This window comes from Nothobranchius furzeri, chromosome 11 (genome assembly GCF_043380555.1).
Source record: "Nothobranchius furzeri strain GRZ-AD chromosome 11, NfurGRZ-RIMD1, whole genome shotgun sequence".
NCBI lineage: Eukaryota > Metazoa > Chordata > Actinopteri > Cyprinodontiformes > Nothobranchiidae > Nothobranchius > Nothobranchius furzeri.
In genome coordinates this window covers 65697508-65715514 of record NC_091751.1, presented here as the reverse complement: position 1 = coordinate 65715514, position 18007 = coordinate 65697508, and the positions used below count along the sequence as shown (strand labels likewise).

The window sequence follows — 18007 nt, the reverse complement described above, 5'->3', positions numbered from 1 at the left end:
AGTACTCGCCCCGTAATCGGAAGGTTGCAGGTTCAAGCCCCGCTCAGTCTGTCGCTGTTGTTGTGTCCTTGGGCAAGACACTTAACCCACATTGCCTGCTGGTGGCGGTTGGAGGAACCGGTGGCGCCAGTGCTCCCCAGGGCAACTGTGGCTACATCGTAGCTCATCCCCACCAGTGTGTGAATGTGTGTGTGAATGGGTGAATGACTGATTGTGTTGTAAAGAGCCTTGGGGGGTTCTAGGACTCTAGAAGGCGCTGTATCAAATACAGGCCATTTACCATTCCATTTTTTAAATATATATTTTTTTTATTTACAGCATTTATTTCCACACCTACCTAAAGGTTTTGCACAGTACTTGCTACGGTTTCATCGCCAGCCCTACAGTAGACTCTCCATTAGGCATTCTAAGGAGAGCAGGCTAAGCAGAACGAGCTTCATGAAAACCTGACTGGGAATTATCGTAGACATTAAAGTAATCAAGCATCCCAAAGCTGTTTTGCTGTTTTTCTTTCTCACATGTTTAAGCATTTTGTTAAAAGATGATCATTTCAGATGCATCAGATGGACAAAAAGTCCAGTTGAGTTCCACAGACCATCAGTTTTCTGGCAAAAAGGTGTTCAGGGTTGATCATATCAAATCACTAAAATATCTACTTCACAAATATCCATTACATAGGTGTCTGAGATATTTAGGAGCAAACAAAAACAATCCATTGTGTGACCTCTTATGTGTAACCAGACACACACTGGATAAACAGAAATATTCCTTTAGAGATAAAACTCCTAGCAGATAGATCCGAGCCATCTTCCAAATTTGGAACTGCTGTACTGAAAGAGCTGCAACAATTAAATGCATTTTGCAGCAAGTTAGCTGTCCAAGTATTTTCTGATATTTCATAAAAAATAAACTAAATACTGAGCGTTCAGAAGGTTAGACGTTTGACATTATTGAAGAATAGCAAAAGCCAATCTCTCAATTATGGAACATAAATTATGTTTGACCAATCACTCAATTTACCTACTTTATTAAAAAAACTAATAAAACGTATATTCTGAGTGATTCTCATGTCCTACCTGTACTGCTTTGAATGGTCCTGACGGTTGTTGCAGATGTGCGTGGTGGCGATGATGGTAGCAGCAACAGTGGTCTTCCTCCTTCTCCTTCCTCCTCCCCTGCACATCCCTGGTCAATTGCTCTCACGTAGCTGTGGCTTCGCATCCGGAAACATCCTGGCATAGGCAGCGTGTCCATTGTTTCCAAGCTGTCCATTCCAGGGTCCATAGCTTGAGATTGCATCTCACTATAGACCTGCTCGCATACCTGCTCAATTTGCCCATTCACTTCCACCTCACTCAGCTAGAAAGAGGAAAGGGCATTAGATTAGTAAAAGGTGCACAAAGAGGAGTTAAAAACAGAAAGGGTAAGAAATAGGAAAAGCTCCTGATCTACAAGATTATCATAACAATTCTTAGAGGCAAAGACTTAGAGTATATACAAAGAACTATGTTGAGGATTTTTAAACAGGAACAAAAATCTTGGGGAAAAAAATGGTGAATGGTTTATTTTATTTTATTAAAGAAAAAAACAAACTAAAAACAATTGTTTTATTTTCTATATTTGATTATAAATACATTTTTGTTTAGCTGAGTTTTACTTAGAGTGGAGGTTCACTGAGAACCGTATAATACGTTTTCTTTTTTGAAATAGGATCAATCACTCGGAGATTCACATGTCGGGTAAACGGGAAACTAGTCTTCTACTCCTGTTGTCGGAATTAGCTGCCGAAATAAAATAGGCAGAGAAGTACTCAGGTCGAGCACAGGCCCAACATTCACACTTTCACCCTTGCGCCCTTCAATTGCACGTTCTCGGCCATGGGTCGAGTGCGTAGGGTGTCCCAATTCTCAACTGCGGAAGACGACCACGCCCATTTTGCACCCTTGATCTGCACTTCGCCCAAGTTCGCATCAGTGGAGACTTTGGTCAAGGATATTACCCACAATCCACTGCAGAGTGGGAATTTAGAGAAGGCGGAGCAATGGCTCAAGTGCCTTTTTTGAAAATATGTATATTAAAATGAAATACGTTCATTTTAAGACAATGTCTGGATGTTTTAGACTAAGATTTAATGTGGACAGTGAAGCATTTAAATTTTATCAAATAATAGTTGTTGTGAGTCGGAAAAGGGTAGAATCCAGATCCAGTTGGGCATATCATGGACTCCTGGAAGCAGTGGAACCTGATTTGCTTATCTCAACTGTCTGTAGACGATTCTGAAGATGTCTCGATATTTGTGGGGTTGGTGTCAGGTTTACCTGGCTTAACGGAAAATTAACGAGCTGTCGAGGAATATTGGCTCTTTCCCAGAGCTCAGGGATGGATTATACCGTGCCGTGAATGCACAAACTCATATAATTGTCGAGATGAGTCGTAAGCATCGAACTTTGGCTGAGATTCATGAATTGGCACAAAAGATGGATGCGATCAAGGAGCGAGTGGACGAATCAGCATGGATTGGGATAGATTAATTTACGCCATTATTGGATTCAGAGGGGTTGAGGACCAACAGAACTTTAAGACAGAGAGGAACTTATCTCTGTCTGGCCCCAAAACAATTTCTTATCTGAATCTGGTGCCTGTGAGGCTGACTCGAATACCCACCCCCCAGAAGAAATTTGGAATGCCGCCGTCACCATGGCAACTCTGTCTCCCTATTCCAGCCTGGGTGGGACTGCGAGCTGTGAAGGCCACTGAATCATTCCAGGAGTCACTGTGCCCTCTAAACCCAACAACCTCCCACCCCTGTCCAGATTGAGGTGAAGAGCGCTGCTCATCGCGGCTGCTGCTGACGTGTGGAGAGTCCCAAACCCACCACCCTACCTAGTGGACACTTATGTTGTGTAATATCTGAAGTCTGTTGCATTTCTGTCTGAGGTGTTTTTTGCATAGCAAAGCTGCCCCCCCTGTGGAGGGTAACTCTGAAGCGCCTTTTTTCCTCTACCTGAACCAATCCTCATGTAAACCCCTCTGATCTCTATTAAGGTAGGGCAACTCGGGTTGCGAACGACCACAGTCACCAATTCTTGTCATGTGTCTTCTCCTATGTATGTCTGATCTCAGAATTGTGTGTACTGAAACTCTAATTTCCCTCTGGGATTAATAAAGTATCGTTGAATTTGAATTTGAATTGAATTTGAATGCCATCTCTGGGTCAGGGATGAGGTCATGCCCCAAGTAGAGGAGTTTAAGTATCTCTGGGGTCTTGTTCACGAGTGAGAGAAAGCCCTCACCTATGGTCACAAGCTTTGGGTAGGGACCGAAAGAATGAGATCGCGGATACAAGCGGAAAAAACAAGTTTACTCTGCAGGGTGTTAGGGCGCTTCCTTAGAGATAGGGTGAGAATCTCGGTCATCCGGGAGGGGCTCTGAGTAGACCAGCTGCTCCTCCACATTGAGAGGAGCCAGTTGAGGTGGCTCGGGCATCTAGTTAAGATGCCACCTGGATGCCTCCCTGGTGGGGTTTTCCGGGTATGTCCAATCGGGACAAGACCTAAAGGAAGACCCAGGACACACTGGAGGGACTCTCTTGAGTGGCCAGGGAACACCTTAGGATTCTCCTGGAGGAGCTGGTCCAAGTGGCAGGGGGAGAGGGAAGTCTGAGACTGCTTAGGCTACTGCCCCATGACTCGACCCCGGATAAGTGGCTGAAAATAGATGGATGGATGAATGGATAATTGTTTGTTTGAGGGTTGTTAAAAAAGTTTTTTTTAAAAGTAGGCCAAACAGTGACCGGTATCCCGGCATGTGTCTCAGTCAATGATGCAATGCTCCCTGTCCCAATTCGGCTGAATTGTGTACTGAATTGCGTACCCCTAACTACGCACTAAAAGCTTTACTGCGCCCCTCCTCAAAGTGCACTTCACAGGGAGGTGTAGCGAGCAGTGCGAGTAAAGTGATTGGGTCACAGTTTTAAAACTTGTGATCACGCATTTTTTCTGCGCACAACAAACACTGAGTGCATCAAGGGGATACAAGGGAAGGATTGGTGAGTGATAAAATACATCATAAGAATCCATTTCTTTACTGTGAGTGTGCAAAATAGCTTGTTGAAGGTACAGAAGCACCTGCATAAGTGACCATCAACCAAAGCATGCACACAGCTGTGGACACCGCAGTAACAAACAAACCACTCGCCCTGCCCCAATAAGATTGATAAAACAGTACCACACAGTACTGAGCAGAACTAACCTTTGTGTAATGATTATATAGGCAGAAGTTTTACCAACCAACCTGACTTATGGTGCTCATGGCTCTCATGTAGCTTTCATTTCGTGAGCGGTATTGAGGTGAGGAAAGTAGTGATTTGGGGTCGAGGAGAGTTTTAGGATCCAGGGTATCCACACTTCTATTTATTGAAACCTCACTCACCGCGCGTAGGTAACTGTGGCTCCTGATCTGCAGTTTGGGGGAGTGCTCTGTGGAAATTCTGACAAAAAGACAACAAGTACACCAGGTTATTTCTGAAGATGTTCGGTACTCCCCTGCCAACCTCATTACTCCATGAGCACAGGCTCAGTTAAACTCAACTCAATTAATTCAATCCAGTTCATTTCAATTCAATTCAATCCCAATATTTTTATCCCTGTGAGAAATAAGATGTAGTAACTTAAGTTTCATTGTGTCTGGTTCTAACTGGTTATATCTGGCTCTAACTGTGGGCAGGAAGGATTTTGTGTAGCGGACAGTGTTGCAATAGGTCTGAAGAACTTATAAGTGAAGACAGTGTTGAATTCCTCTCTTGTGAAGGGTTTTCCCACATTTTCCACCATGTTCTTCATTTTCTGATGCACCTCCCTTTGTCCAGTCAGCTCTAAAGTCTCCAGGGCAGTGCCCAGATCTCCATTATTTTATGGATGCTATAATCCACCTGCTTCTTAAAAAAAACCAGGGTTGATTCATCTCTCCACAGCAGCTTCAGACCCATCTTTAAACTACTGTTCATCTCCACGATCTTGGAAAAGGTTGAGGTTAAACAACTCACATCTGCTCTTGATCAACATAACATCTACGATAGTGCAGTTTAGTGATAGTTTTCATGGAGCCCATTCTACTGAAACATTTCTTCGTAGGGTCTCTCATGACCTTCTGACTAACAGTGATGCAGGGGAGTGTTCTGTTCTGGTTCTACTGGATCTGACTGCAGCCTTTGACACTGTTGATCATCACCTGCTACTGGACAGGCTCAAAGACTGGGTTCTGCCCTCCTCTACCTCCCTCGCCCATGGTGCCAGCTTCACTGGCTGACAGTTAACTTCAGGGTTCATTTCAAGATCCTGCAGGAATCCCAGCAAGTCCTGGAGGTCCAGTCATCAAAGCCTACTAGTGGTGCAGTGTACCAGGCTAATGACCATGGATCATTTGCTGCTGCGGTCTCCTTTAAAAAGCAGCTGAAAACTCATCTGTTCAGGCTGGATTTTGTTGTGACATTCTGTTGATTCTTCCCGACTACCTTCTTTTGATGCTGCCATTTCTACCAATTCTGCCCTTCTCGGGATCTCATATAACTTTTACCTATTCATTTTCTTTTTTCCTTCTTATTTGTTTTTCTAAATGTTTTCATTTTGCCCCATTTTTTATTATGATTATTTAAAAAAAAATCACTTCTACATTTTAAACAGTTTTTTGTTTTTTTGTTCATGTGAATCCTAGTGATTTTTATCTTTAGAGGAGCTATATAAATGATGCGATTTGCTGGGTTCCTTATTTAAGAAACTTTTTTCTGATTGGCTTAATGAACTGACCTGTATTGGAATACTGTGTGAAGTGCCTTGAGACGACTCTTGTCGTGATTTGGCGCTATATAAATAAACTTGAATTGAAATTGAAAAACTTGAATAAAAACTGTTTCATCTTCTTCAACATCATTTTTACAATCACTGGCTCTGATGACGCTTCCTTGACAGATGTCTTTAGATCAAATTGCACTCTTGACAGCACATTTATAGAATATATGGAACATCTTGCAGCAAACACTGAAGGATCTCGGCTTCCTCGACAAATCCAGCCTGCCCTGCCCCTTCTTATATGTATCTTCACTGTTGTGTCTCCGGTCCAGTCTGCTGTCCAGGTGAACACTGAGGTGTTCATTTTCCTCCAACACCCACCACATCTTCTCCCGGGATGGAACAAGTGTTTGCCTTATTCCTGCTTCCTCTAAAATCCACACTCTTCTTTGATTCATTTACATTTAAGATGATTGTTGCCCCACCGCTCCACAAAGTGGTCCAGCAGGATCTGAACTTGGTCTCTTGTCCATCTTTGTAACATCTAACAACTGCGGTGTCATATTTCTGCAGATGACAGTTGTACTGAAAGTCTAGGATGTACAGAGTAAAAATGAGTGGTGAGAGTACTGTCCCCTGTGGCGCTCCTGCACTGCACACAACCTTTTTAGGTAGCCATTAATCCAGATGCTGTTCATATGCACGATCAGGGCTATTTTTCTATTTGGGAATATTTCTGCGCACAAGTACAAAATGCATAAAACTGCTCCTACGCACCAAATAGGCACAAATCTGTGCATAAGTATGGTTGATAAATGAGGGCCCAGGTGACTGATTTGATTGTGAAGTATTCCTATTCTGATGTTTCTTACATAAAATATCCAGCTTGGTTGTTTTAAATACTGGAGAAATCAAAGAACACGATGCTGTCTTCTCTCTTCAGATGAGTGTGGATTTGTTGAAACAGCTATGTGATAATATCTTCAGCTCCGACCACACCGTGATAAGCAAACTGTGGGGGTCCCAAAAGGTGTTGGTTTGTTCATTCAGATGGGCCAGTCTCTGATATGTGATGTTTGAGCAACTCAGATGTGGTTATTAAGGGCAGACGGGTGACATATTTTAGAACGTAGAACAAGGCAAGATGTCTTCCACAGAACTGGAACATTCTCCTGGGTCAGGCTAGCACTGGTCTTTACAGGCCTTGGGAATGCTGGGAATTGATTCCATCTGGCCCTGCAGCCTTGTTCTGGTTTAGTCTCATCATCTGACTGCTGAAGGCAGTTAGGTGAGGGAAGTCAGAGGAGCACCAGAATCTCCTGATGCTGTTTACCAACATTGCTTGAGCAGCTGCATTATCCATGAGGTGAAAGCTGAAACAGGGAATAGAAGGTGGGAGGCCTGTTTATTTAGGGGCAGAAGAGGAAGATGCTGAACCAAAAAGAACACCCTCAGTTAACTGGCTTTGTCCAGACTTCTGTCTGGTTGTCCTTCTTATCCTTAACTGGGATGATGTGTCTGTAGTTTAGCAACAACTGAGGACATTACATGATGAAGGAATATATACAGTCACCGTGACGACACAGGACAACTCCCTTGGAAAACAATGTTGGCTGTTAGGATAAAACATAACAGTAGCATGTTGGGTAATCCACACCATCTGTTGCCGACAAGCAGTTATGATCCACCTCTTCTGCTTCAGATCTCTGTCTGCTCAAACGGTCTAAGAGCTGGAGAGAGAAATGTTGAAAACAGGAATCCATCCCTGCAGGGATGTTTCAGTGAAACCCACAATACCCCTGACATCCTGGCTGGGTCTGCACCAGCGCTTCAAGCATGTCCATCCCATGTTCCCACTCCAGTGATGCCAGTAGGAGTGCGTTTCTCTAAAACGGCCACTTTATTCAGCAACAACTAATCTAATGAGTTACTATTTCCATATCAGTAATCAGATTAAAGTTACGTTTCCAAGAAATTAAGTGTTACTGGTTACAGGTTTTGCGTAACCATTTTTGTGTTTTGCAAATATGTCAAAACCAGCTATAGGAATAGCTACTAACTGTACAAATGACCTCAACATAAAAACCAGCAATTAGTTTTGCTATGCTCAGTGCGTTTGCTCAAGTTGAAGCAAACTGTTAGCATTGCGGAGAATGCTATCAGTTAGCATCCAACGTGAGCAAACACAGTGACGGTCATGATTATTGTTAGACACATTGATAGAAAGTCGAACGGCATTCCTTGGAATGGAACCGCTACTTGATGTGCAAAATGAACACCAATTAGCACTTTTGGTAGGTGTTAAATTTGCACCGCGAGTAGTGGTTCCATTCCGAGGAATGGGATCGTTCGAGTTTTCATCAATGTATCTAACGATAACCTTGACTGTCAGTGAGTTTACTCACGTTGGATGCTAGCTGTTAGCATTCTTCCCAGTGCTTTGCATCAGCATTGCTGGTTTTATGTTGAGGCAATGATTCCAAATAGTATCAGCTGTTTAATGTAATTTATAAAGTGATTTCTAATCTAACTTAGTTACTCAGTAATCAGTAAAGTAATTTAGTTACTTTTGAGTGGAGTAATCAGTAGTTAGTAATCAGATTGGCATTTCAAGGTAACTGTGGCAACACTGCCCCACTCCTACACCTATTTAAAGAGCAAGTCACCCCCAAATCAACTTTTTTTTGCTGATAAACTAAATAAGCGAGTGTCTAATCGTGCTGCAGACACGTGTCATCAATAATTTGGCACTTTAGTGCATCTTAGTTAAAATTTAAATATTCTGCCTAAAACTGTCAGTGTTGTGCCGTCGTCAGGTAAAAACTCTGCACTGTATTTGAATTTAAATCTGCCACCGCTATTGGCTAAGAGGTATGCTATGATGTAAACTGGTACGTTATGATGTCACAATGCTGTCGTGAGCCTGTGTGTGTGTGTGTATTTGTTAGCGGCTCCGCCCTCTCGGTCTGCCAGGCAACAGCTTTTGTTGCATTTTTCAAACATGAAGTGGGAGTGGAGTAATACTCTGGTAGGGGGTGACTTGCTTATTCTTAAGCTTGGCATGAATGAATCCATGGTTCGGCGCTGGAGACGGCAGCGGGAAGAACTCATTCAAGCCAGCTTCACCCGGGGATGAAGACAGCAACACGGACAGCGACGCTGACATCGCCACAGAAAAGGTATGTGACGAAGCTCTTCTGAGGCTGTTCAACTCCGACACTGAAGAAGAGGACTTTAATGGCTTTAGTGCGCAGGAGGAAGATGAGAGCGAATGACTTCTTCTGGTAGGCAAGTGTGTTTTATTTACTAACCAGGCATGTTTTGTGTGCAGTGTTTATTTTCTAATCATCCAGGGCTTATTAATGCTGTGTCAGTGCTGTTCTTTTCTTCTAAACATGCAAATTACCGGTAATAGGTGTCAGGTCAGTTTTTATTTTATAACCATCCAGAAATATAAATGCTATCAGTGCTGTTTTCTTTTCTAATCTTGCACGCACGTTCACCCGTGTTTAAAATTCATTTTGTTGAATTAAAACAACAACGAAAAACCTCCGTGCAACGTCTTTCTGTCCAATTATCTTATGCTATGGCCGTACATGCGCTGTGCGCCGGAGACCTGCATGTGGCTGCTGCGCCGCGGCTTGTATTTGAGTGTGACGTGTGTGAAGAAAACCTTATTTTTTTGTTGGTGCAGCTTATATTGAGGTGCGCTCTATAGTCCGGAAATTACGGTAACTGTTAATGCAACAACGAATGAGATGTGTTTTGCTAGTATACTGTAGCTGTCCTTATCCTCGGCCTTTAACGTGTGCTTGACATTATTTTTTATAATGACACAAACTTTCCTTCAGACTCAGTTCCTGTGGTATTGGAACAAGGCTGCTTAATGTTCTATGAGTCACCATCTTCGCCAGGATCTGGAAGAAGAGACATTATTCTCAATGGGACAATCCTAGTGAAAGGAAGAGGGAATGAATGAATAAAATAAATAAATAAATAAACTGTGTTGAATTAACTCAGATCTGATCTATGAAGCTGTTTCCATTCCACTTTGAGCTGCTTAAGCTTTAATCTGTAAACTGAAGGTAGCTTTATTGTTTTAGGAGGACTGAGGTGGAAGAATCACAGAAAAGTGTCACAAACAGAACGAGGAACTGAATTATCGTCACCACAACTACAACCGACAACATGTTTATGCTTATTTTTAAAAGTGGATAATAAACAACCTAAAAAAAACTACAAATTAATGTGAAAACAAACTGAACTTAAATAATGGCTTTTTTATTAACCCAATACTATCTAGAGGAATTTAGCTAATTATTATCAGTCTGGTTAATAAAACCTTGTGAACACTCTGGGGGTTTTACAGTGCAGCCTCTGTCCATGAGGGCAACATTTTCAAATATAAAGATGAGATCTGAAGTGAATAATGCAGTTTACGCTATAGGCTTGGGCAGTATTATGGTAATACCGTTTACAAAACACACCCACATCACCCCGCTTCTCCTCCAGCTTCACTGGCTGCCAGTCAACTTCAGGGTTCATTTCTAGATCCTGGTTCTGGTCTATAGGGCCTTACATGGACAAGCACCATCTTACATCGGTGATCTTCTCAGTCCCTACACCCCCAGCAGGTCCCTGAGGTCCAGTGATCAAAGCCTACTGGTTGTGCAGCGCACCAGGCTAAAGGTCAAAGGTGACAGATCATCTGCTGCTGTGGCCCCCAGACTCTGGAACTCTCTCCCCCTGAGCCTGAGATCAGTGGACTCAGTGGTCTCCTTTAAAAAGTAGCTGAAGACTCACTTGTTCAAGCTGGCTTTTGTATGACCTTCTTCACCTCTCTCTCTTTATTCTGCTCTCCCCACCTATTCCACCTTCCTCAGGATCCACTGATTTCCCTCTTTCCTATTCACTCTCTCTCTTTCTTAACATTTTTTTAATCACAATTGCCTATTTTTGCTCATTTTAAACATATATTTTTAAAGATTTTCTAAATGCTTTTTTATATTTTTACATTTTATTTTTGTTTTTGTGAAGCGCCTCGTGATTTTTATCTTGAGCGGCGCTATAGAAATGATACTTTCTTCTTCTTCTTAAAAAAATAGCAACGGCATCAGTTTCGATACCATCATGAAAAAGGAGTGCACGTAGGAGACTAGGATTAAAAAATAAAAATACATTTAAAAGATAAGTAAAAGTCATTTAATGCATGGTTGAATTTTCTGTTTTACATAAGAGGTTTTAAACGTTTAGTCCAACTTTTGGAAACATTCCATAAAGTTTGTGATGTCATCACGTGACAGCGCAGAGGAGACGAGGGGTTTACGCTGATTTCTATTTATTTATTTGGGTCAGGCAAAGTAAACACAAAGATCTTACTGCAGAGTGGTCATCTCAGTAAGGGATGGTTGTGTGGCCTTCAGGTAGCTGGCCCGACGCGCCTGCATCTTTGGTGAGGGTTTGGGACTCCCATCGGAGTCCCCACTGTCATCTTCAGCCATGGCTTTGACGTAGCTGCCACTCCTCATCCTCCGACAAGGGATGTCATCCTCTTTCCCCAGAGGAGAGAAACCGCTCCACTCATCTTGAGGTACCTGATAGCCAGGAGGAAAACCGGTGAGATGTGGTCAGGATAAATTCCCTTTCCTCTGAGTCCCAGCCTCCACACTGGCCAACTAACCATCCTTCTAGTCTAAAGAACCCATAAAGACTGGGCTGGTCACCAAGGATGACTCAGAGAACAATCAAACATCCAGAGTGTATTTAAACTAACTGATGGCTGACATTTCTTCTCATCCATGCCTGTCTCCAACATGCACATCACAGTAGGAGAATGGGGGCTAATTAGCATGGACCAGTATATACAGAGGCCATTGTGCAGTTTCTCTCCAGCTGTGTCAAACATCTGCTTTACACAAATGAGCTCAGTTCACCAAACAAAAATACTTCTGATTGTGTAAAGTGTGTATTTGTGCTCAAATGTATGTGCTCTTAAAAACTAAACACACCAAAGAACACACTCTACCAAACAAATGTAGACATTCTAGTGAAACATTACTTTTTACATTTTAAATAAACGTTTTTTTAGTTCAGACCAAAATGGAATCAATCAAACGATAAACAAGAGGGCCAACAACGAGCTCACGTTCCTGATATCACACACCAAGCCAATCAGCTAGTGGTGAGAAAACACCCCGTTGGCCTCTGTTCTGCCCAGGGGTCCAGGGCTGTTCACACATCTGGCAAATGAGCTCAACCACAGGCGCGTATGAACAGAACGAGCTGCTTTATATGGAAGAAAACCTTTAGCTGCAACTACACAACAACACCAATCTATAGGAACAAACAGCAGAAACACTGCAGCTAATTTTAGAATGGATGATTAGAATCATTGAGAAGAGGCTGAGCAGATCTGCGGAGCTAAATGTCTCCGTCTCTGCCTCTCTATGTGCGTGACGTCAAACAGACACAAATGAGCAGCTTGGCTATAAAAAGAGAATGCGGGGAAAGGACCAGCTGCAGTATTATCAGCGTTGCCTCTCACCCACGCACTGGCTTTACATCCACAGCGGCTTGACGCTGCGTCTACTGAAGAGCTGAGAAACAGCACCACTGCTGTCTGAAGCCCTCATTATCCAGCGTATGCTGTCTACCTTCTATGTATTTCTATTTCAGTTTGAAGAAATTAGTTTCTGTACGTGTGATTTTCACACGGACGTGGTAGGTGCGGTATGTCTCAAGCATCAACTGTGGATTCTACACTACAAAATGTCTACCGTTCCCTTGGCAACTCTGTTTTTGATGTCTTAAAGCAGCAGCTTTACAAATAACAGGTAACAGTGCAACCCAGGAGTGAGGATGCTGAAGAAAAACGACAAACTAACTGCTAATTCGATGTGCCCTTTTGTTCGGTTTGACCCCCATTTGACCTGCATCCGTTTAAGCTTCGACTACAACCAATCAGATTGTCTTTTCTGGTTATAGTTGAAGTTACAGGAAACATTTGAGTGATCCTGTTTAGATAACAAATCAAAAACAAGCTCAGTGGTCAAATGCAGACTTGAACAAAATAAATCAAGCTTTAGGTCAACAAAATGAGTCAGTAACATGAGTCAGAGTCTGATTTATAATTCTAACGTTAGTAATGTTCAAATCAGAGCCTCAGCCTGTATAAATGATTAGATCATGTGTGCTTGGACCAGCAGGAGGCACTTACAACAGCTGCATAAAACTAAATGCACAACCAGAGGGTATTTTTGTCATTTTACTGAGATAAATGTACCACCCTGATTTACAGCAGCCCAACATAACACGGTTCAGCACAACAACAAACCACAAACACACAGACAATAGGAAAAGATTCAGTTACGGGTAAGGGGAAAGGAAAAGAGGTCCTACGAAGTCGAAAATGAAGTCTGCAAACAGGAATGAGGGTTTAACTCCATGAAGTCATGACTAGAGTTAAGAGAGTAAGGCTGCTACTGGCTCTGCACTTACTTCTCAGTTCAAAAGGAGGAAAGAGGAGGAAGAGGAGGAGGAAGGACGCTCTCTAAACAAAAAAGAGGTAACGGAGGTGGGTGGCAAAATGTTGGGTAAAAAGAAGCTTGAGGGTGAGTTGAGTGAGTGGAGGAAAAGTGTGTGTGTGTGCGTGTGTGTGGGGGGTGGGGGTGGGGGGGCAAGAGTAAATGACTAGAGTTGAGGAGCAAGGTACCAATGCTTCCTTCAGAGCTGTGGACACACTAGAGCCTCACCCTGATGACCAACTATGGCCTCACATCATTCACGTGTCAACGTTGTCTTGTAAACACATTCCATCCTCGCTTTAAACCCTGCTAGGACAACCTCACCTGTAGATACTGTCCGTGTTGTTTCATTTGATCTTTATTCGTTTGTTTGATTATTTATTTATTTATTTAGACCAATCGTTCTACGCTGCTGGTGGTGGTCAGAGGGACCGGTGGCGCCTGCGTTCGGCAGCCTCCCTTGTGTCAAAGCGCCCCAGGGAAGCTGCGGCTTCAATCGCCACCAGTGTGTGAACATTCATGTGAATGGATGAATGACCCATTGTGTTGTAAAGTGCCTTGAGGGGGTGTGCTATATCGAACGCAGGCTATTTTAGAATTTAACTGGGTAAACAGTGGCCCATTGTCACAAGACAGAGCTCTGGCGCATCCTGCAGCTTTCAGATGTGAAGCCACACTGATATGAAAACGCAACATCAGCCTTCCTTTGGTACAGCTGATGAAGAATGTCATTGCAAACCTAAATCTGAGTACAACAACAATGTTTAGGCAGGGCTAGGGCTGGGCAATAAATAAAAAATGTATCGTTAGCAAAATTTCTGACTCTTATCATGATAATATTTCCCATGTCAATAAATTTGATAATAAAAAAATGAAAAGATGTGTGTAGGCTGGCAACACTCATGTCCCTTTAAAAGGAACGCAGGTTACAAACCTTTGCAGTTGTTAAAAGATAAATGTTAGTATCGGTTATATTAAAATGGTGTAAAAAAACTTCTTAAGGTCTTCATTTTTATAAAATATTGTAAAAATTGTTTAACTCGTAGGTCGCCATTGTTGTTAGCGGGTAGTACTGCACTCTGGGTAGTGACGTCACAGGGTTGTGCCTCGGTTGCACCGGCCGACTTTGGGACCCTGTAGTGACTGTTCAGCAACATCAACATGTCATCTGTTCAGCCTTTTCAGTTTGAACAAGTGGGAACCATTAATGAGGACATCACTGACCATGTTTCACAAAACGAGCATCAACGTGAAGAGCAAGAAGGGCGGGATGAAGCGAGCTCACATTTTCGTCAGCAGAAGTTAACGGTAAGCTATCGTGTGATCAAACTTATTCAATTATGAATGATTTTGAGGAATATTAGCATCCAGAGCTGTCGTGTGCTTCATAGATGATTAGCATATTCAGTGAAACCACTTTAATCATTTCTGCAGATATTACATATTTGGAGAACACCGTATTGCTGCACTTACTGCTTGTTTTAATGACAGGAGAGGGGAATGTTCAGCTTCATCCATGACAAGTGGCATGTCTGATGGTTCGCCCAACATGACAGAAGCGGAAGCTGCAGGAGAGCGTCCAGCGTCTCCGAGGGCGTTTAGGCTCCTTGTGTGGGAAAATGGTCGGTAAAGCATTTAGTTTCTGCCCTCTCTTATACCCAGCCGCTCTGGGGAACTCTTTAAGTAGTTGTGGTCGACTATAAGCCTCGAACACATCAGGAGAAAAATTTTGGGAACACAGCTGCGGATCTTTGGGAAGTTGTGTCCGTCCACGGGCTTCTTCCCACTGCTTTCTCCTCTTCTTGCCAGTGGGAAAGCTGTGTAAACTCACATCACTCCCCTTGTTGCCCTCTGACTGGAAATTACATCCAAAAGCAGCACAATGCTGCATTTTATTTAATTATTAATACGATGAGCACGTAAACAAACACTAGCGTCAATAGCTTTTCTTCCAAGTGCAACCGATATACGTCATCGCCCCCAGAGTGCATTGCGTGTGGAAAGCATGGAGTCCTACGTATGTCAAAAAATGTACTAAATATTATAGATTTATAAATAAACAGCTATATTTTGTGTTTCTAACAACTTAGTTTGGTACAACATAAAACGTGTGGCTTATTAGGGCACACACGTCCTCATAGCCAGAGTTCCTTTTAAGAAACTGTACCACCTTGAGTCACGTAACAACGTAACGCAACGTTACCCATGCGACAGCCCCATCTAGTGGACAACTTTTGTTTCTGCACATACCTGTAGTTATCGTCCATTTATTGTTATTGAGGTGAAATCCTCAATATATCGTGATATTGATTTTAGGCTGTATCGCCCAGCCCTAGGCAGGGCTCAGTCCAACGTTGTCTAAGGCCAGAAATAGTTAAGCTACTTAAAATGTTGTAATTTGATGAAATGTAAAACATTCTTTTTCTCCTTTACATACATAGAAATACTAAAACCCTTAAACTAAATGACCCAAACCATAAGGTCCCATATTTCTGAAAATGTGAAGGATGAAACAAGTCAGGAAGGTATTGTGTGTTTGGACTATGACTCGAACAATGACGTTCTGTTGAGATTAGCTCTAGTGTGTCCTCAGCCTTAGTCAGTGATATTCCATCAAACCTCTTCAGCCCATAAAATCCGCAGTTGTCAATCCGACCAAAGGCTAAATAAATATGTTTTAAACTTTACGCAAAACAGAGTAACACTGTTTGATGATGAGGCAAAAGGTCAGAGCATAAGTTCAATTAGCCGAGAAAAATAAAACAGGCCAACTGAGATGCTTCTGTGTCAAACTTATTAAAACCGTTTTGCGATTTGTGTTCGCTGCATGGTGGAACAATGGATTTTGAGTTCTCACGGAACCAAACTGACCCCATTAACTGTAAGCCCTTTCAGAGAAATAGTCCACCAATAGGAGAAGCCTCACTGTCAGATGAAACATGTGATGCTGCTGTTTCCAACATCACACACGCTGTTTTATTGTCATGACCTGTTTGTCTTTGGTGCAGTTACTTTTGGCCGGTTCACATGGTGAGATTTAAAAATTGTTGGAAGATTTTCAAAGCATGGGAGACCCCTAGACTAGAGTGCTCTTAACACACCACACTCAGCAGGAATATCTGATAAGATTATCTCTAGAACCATTACAGTAATCAGGTGTATCCATGACATTGTTGGAGGGCAAGGATTGTGTTAAAAATCAGAACGATTAATCAGCACCTACCATTCCTGAGACGTTCTGCACGTTTGAGGAGTTTTACTCCAGTGTCTGTTTTACATTTTTCAATGACAGAAATGGCAGACTCTCATTTAAAAACCTCTAATCTACTGATTACTGAATCTATCCCAGCAGGTCCCTGGGGTCCAGTGATCAAAGCCTACTGCTTGTGCAGCACCAGGCTAAAGACCAAAGGTCCAAATGGCTGGAAAATTAGTCTTGTTGCAATACCACCTCTAAACACCAGAGGTCACCAGAGTGTCTGTGTTACATATTCAACTTACGTTACTTCATGTGCCAACCTAACTGTTGATAGCAGGATTGATACATTAAATATATCAATATAAATAAGTGGACCGAGAATGGAACCCTGCAGTACCCCACAGTGGAGACCAGCTCTGTTAGGGTTAACAGAAACAAATTGAGTTTTATTAGAAAGATAATTTAAAAAAACATTTGTAACATTTCTAACACCATAATTGTGTAGTTTCGCTAAAATAATTGTATGATTAACAGTATCAAATGTGGTAGAAAAGTCTAAGAAAATACTACAAGTAGGGTTGTCACGGTGTGAAAATGTAACCTCACGGTTATTGTGACCAAAATTGTCACGGTTTTTGGTATTATCGCTGTATTTTTTTAAACGTGTTACATTTTCAGACAACTAAATAAACCCTGTATATCAGGAAATTATTGTCCTCAGTTTGTGTCTAAATTTTACCAAAAATGTGTTATTTTGTAATTATGTTGTTTATTTGTTTACATTTTTCCCCTTTAGTTTTGAAAATACCAATATTTGCCCATAACTTCTGATTTTTTGTCTGTTTGATGTCATCATTCTAAAAATATTAGACCAGATGATACTCAGTACTCAAGTAGCCTTCTAATCAGATACTTTTTTACCCTTACTTGAGTAATAAACCCTATATCAGGAAAATATTGTCCTCGGTTTGTGTCCTTCCAGTGAGCTTTGCAGATTTGGGAAAATGTCATCAGGCAGTAATCATTGTTAAATTCATAATTATTCTCGGAGAGAGACCAACTCTTATCTGCTCCTGGGAGCCCCGTAATGCATAGCGTCATTTCAACATGGCGGTGTCCGCGACACGGTTTATATGCAGGTAGCGGTGCTGCGGCTGCTTTATATAGCGACTCGTTGCTTTCTCCCTCAACCCAAATCCTCGGATTACGTATTTTAGCTCAAACGCTAACGTTAGCTTGCCTTGCGTTGACTGTGGAGTAGTGAGTGATGGCCACGCAGATGTGTCATGACATTTGAAGCGTTGCTGCCTTTCACAGACACTTTTTCTGCACGTGCTGCAAACAGGACAGCCTTCTTCTATAAACTGTCCCTCGACATTCTTCAGATATCCAAAAAATGCCCGTACTTCCCACTTTGTCTTCTTTGAGGGATAATAAATGTCCTGAGCACTGCCGTCTCCTCATTTGGCCATTATTTCAGCGTTAGCTTCAAGAAAGTT

At 42.2% G+C, this 18007-nt stretch overlaps 1 protein-coding gene across 8 annotated transcripts in view; it reads right to left on the bottom strand.

The window, feature by feature from the left end:
• dlgap1a (discs, large (Drosophila) homolog-associated protein 1a) overlaps positions 1-18007 on the bottom strand; it is a 142110-nt gene that overhangs the window by 80030 nt on the left and 44073 nt on the right. For 7 of the 8 annotated variants that reach the window (XR_011515507.1, XM_070541761.1, XM_054746453.2 and 4 more), the window contains 3 exons: positions 11166-11380; positions 4294-4489; positions 1077-1359 (listed from right to left, as the gene is read on the bottom strand). Coding sequence is in view for 7 of the 8 variants with exons in the window: in XM_070541761.1 (XP_070397862.1) it covers positions 1077-1359; positions 4294-4489; positions 11166-11380 (694 nt within the window). In the remaining variant the exon portion in view is untranslated. The remainder of the gene's footprint in view (positions 1-1076; positions 1360-4293; positions 4490-11165; positions 11381-18007) is intronic. The other variant, XM_054746514.2, reaches the window with a different exon arrangement.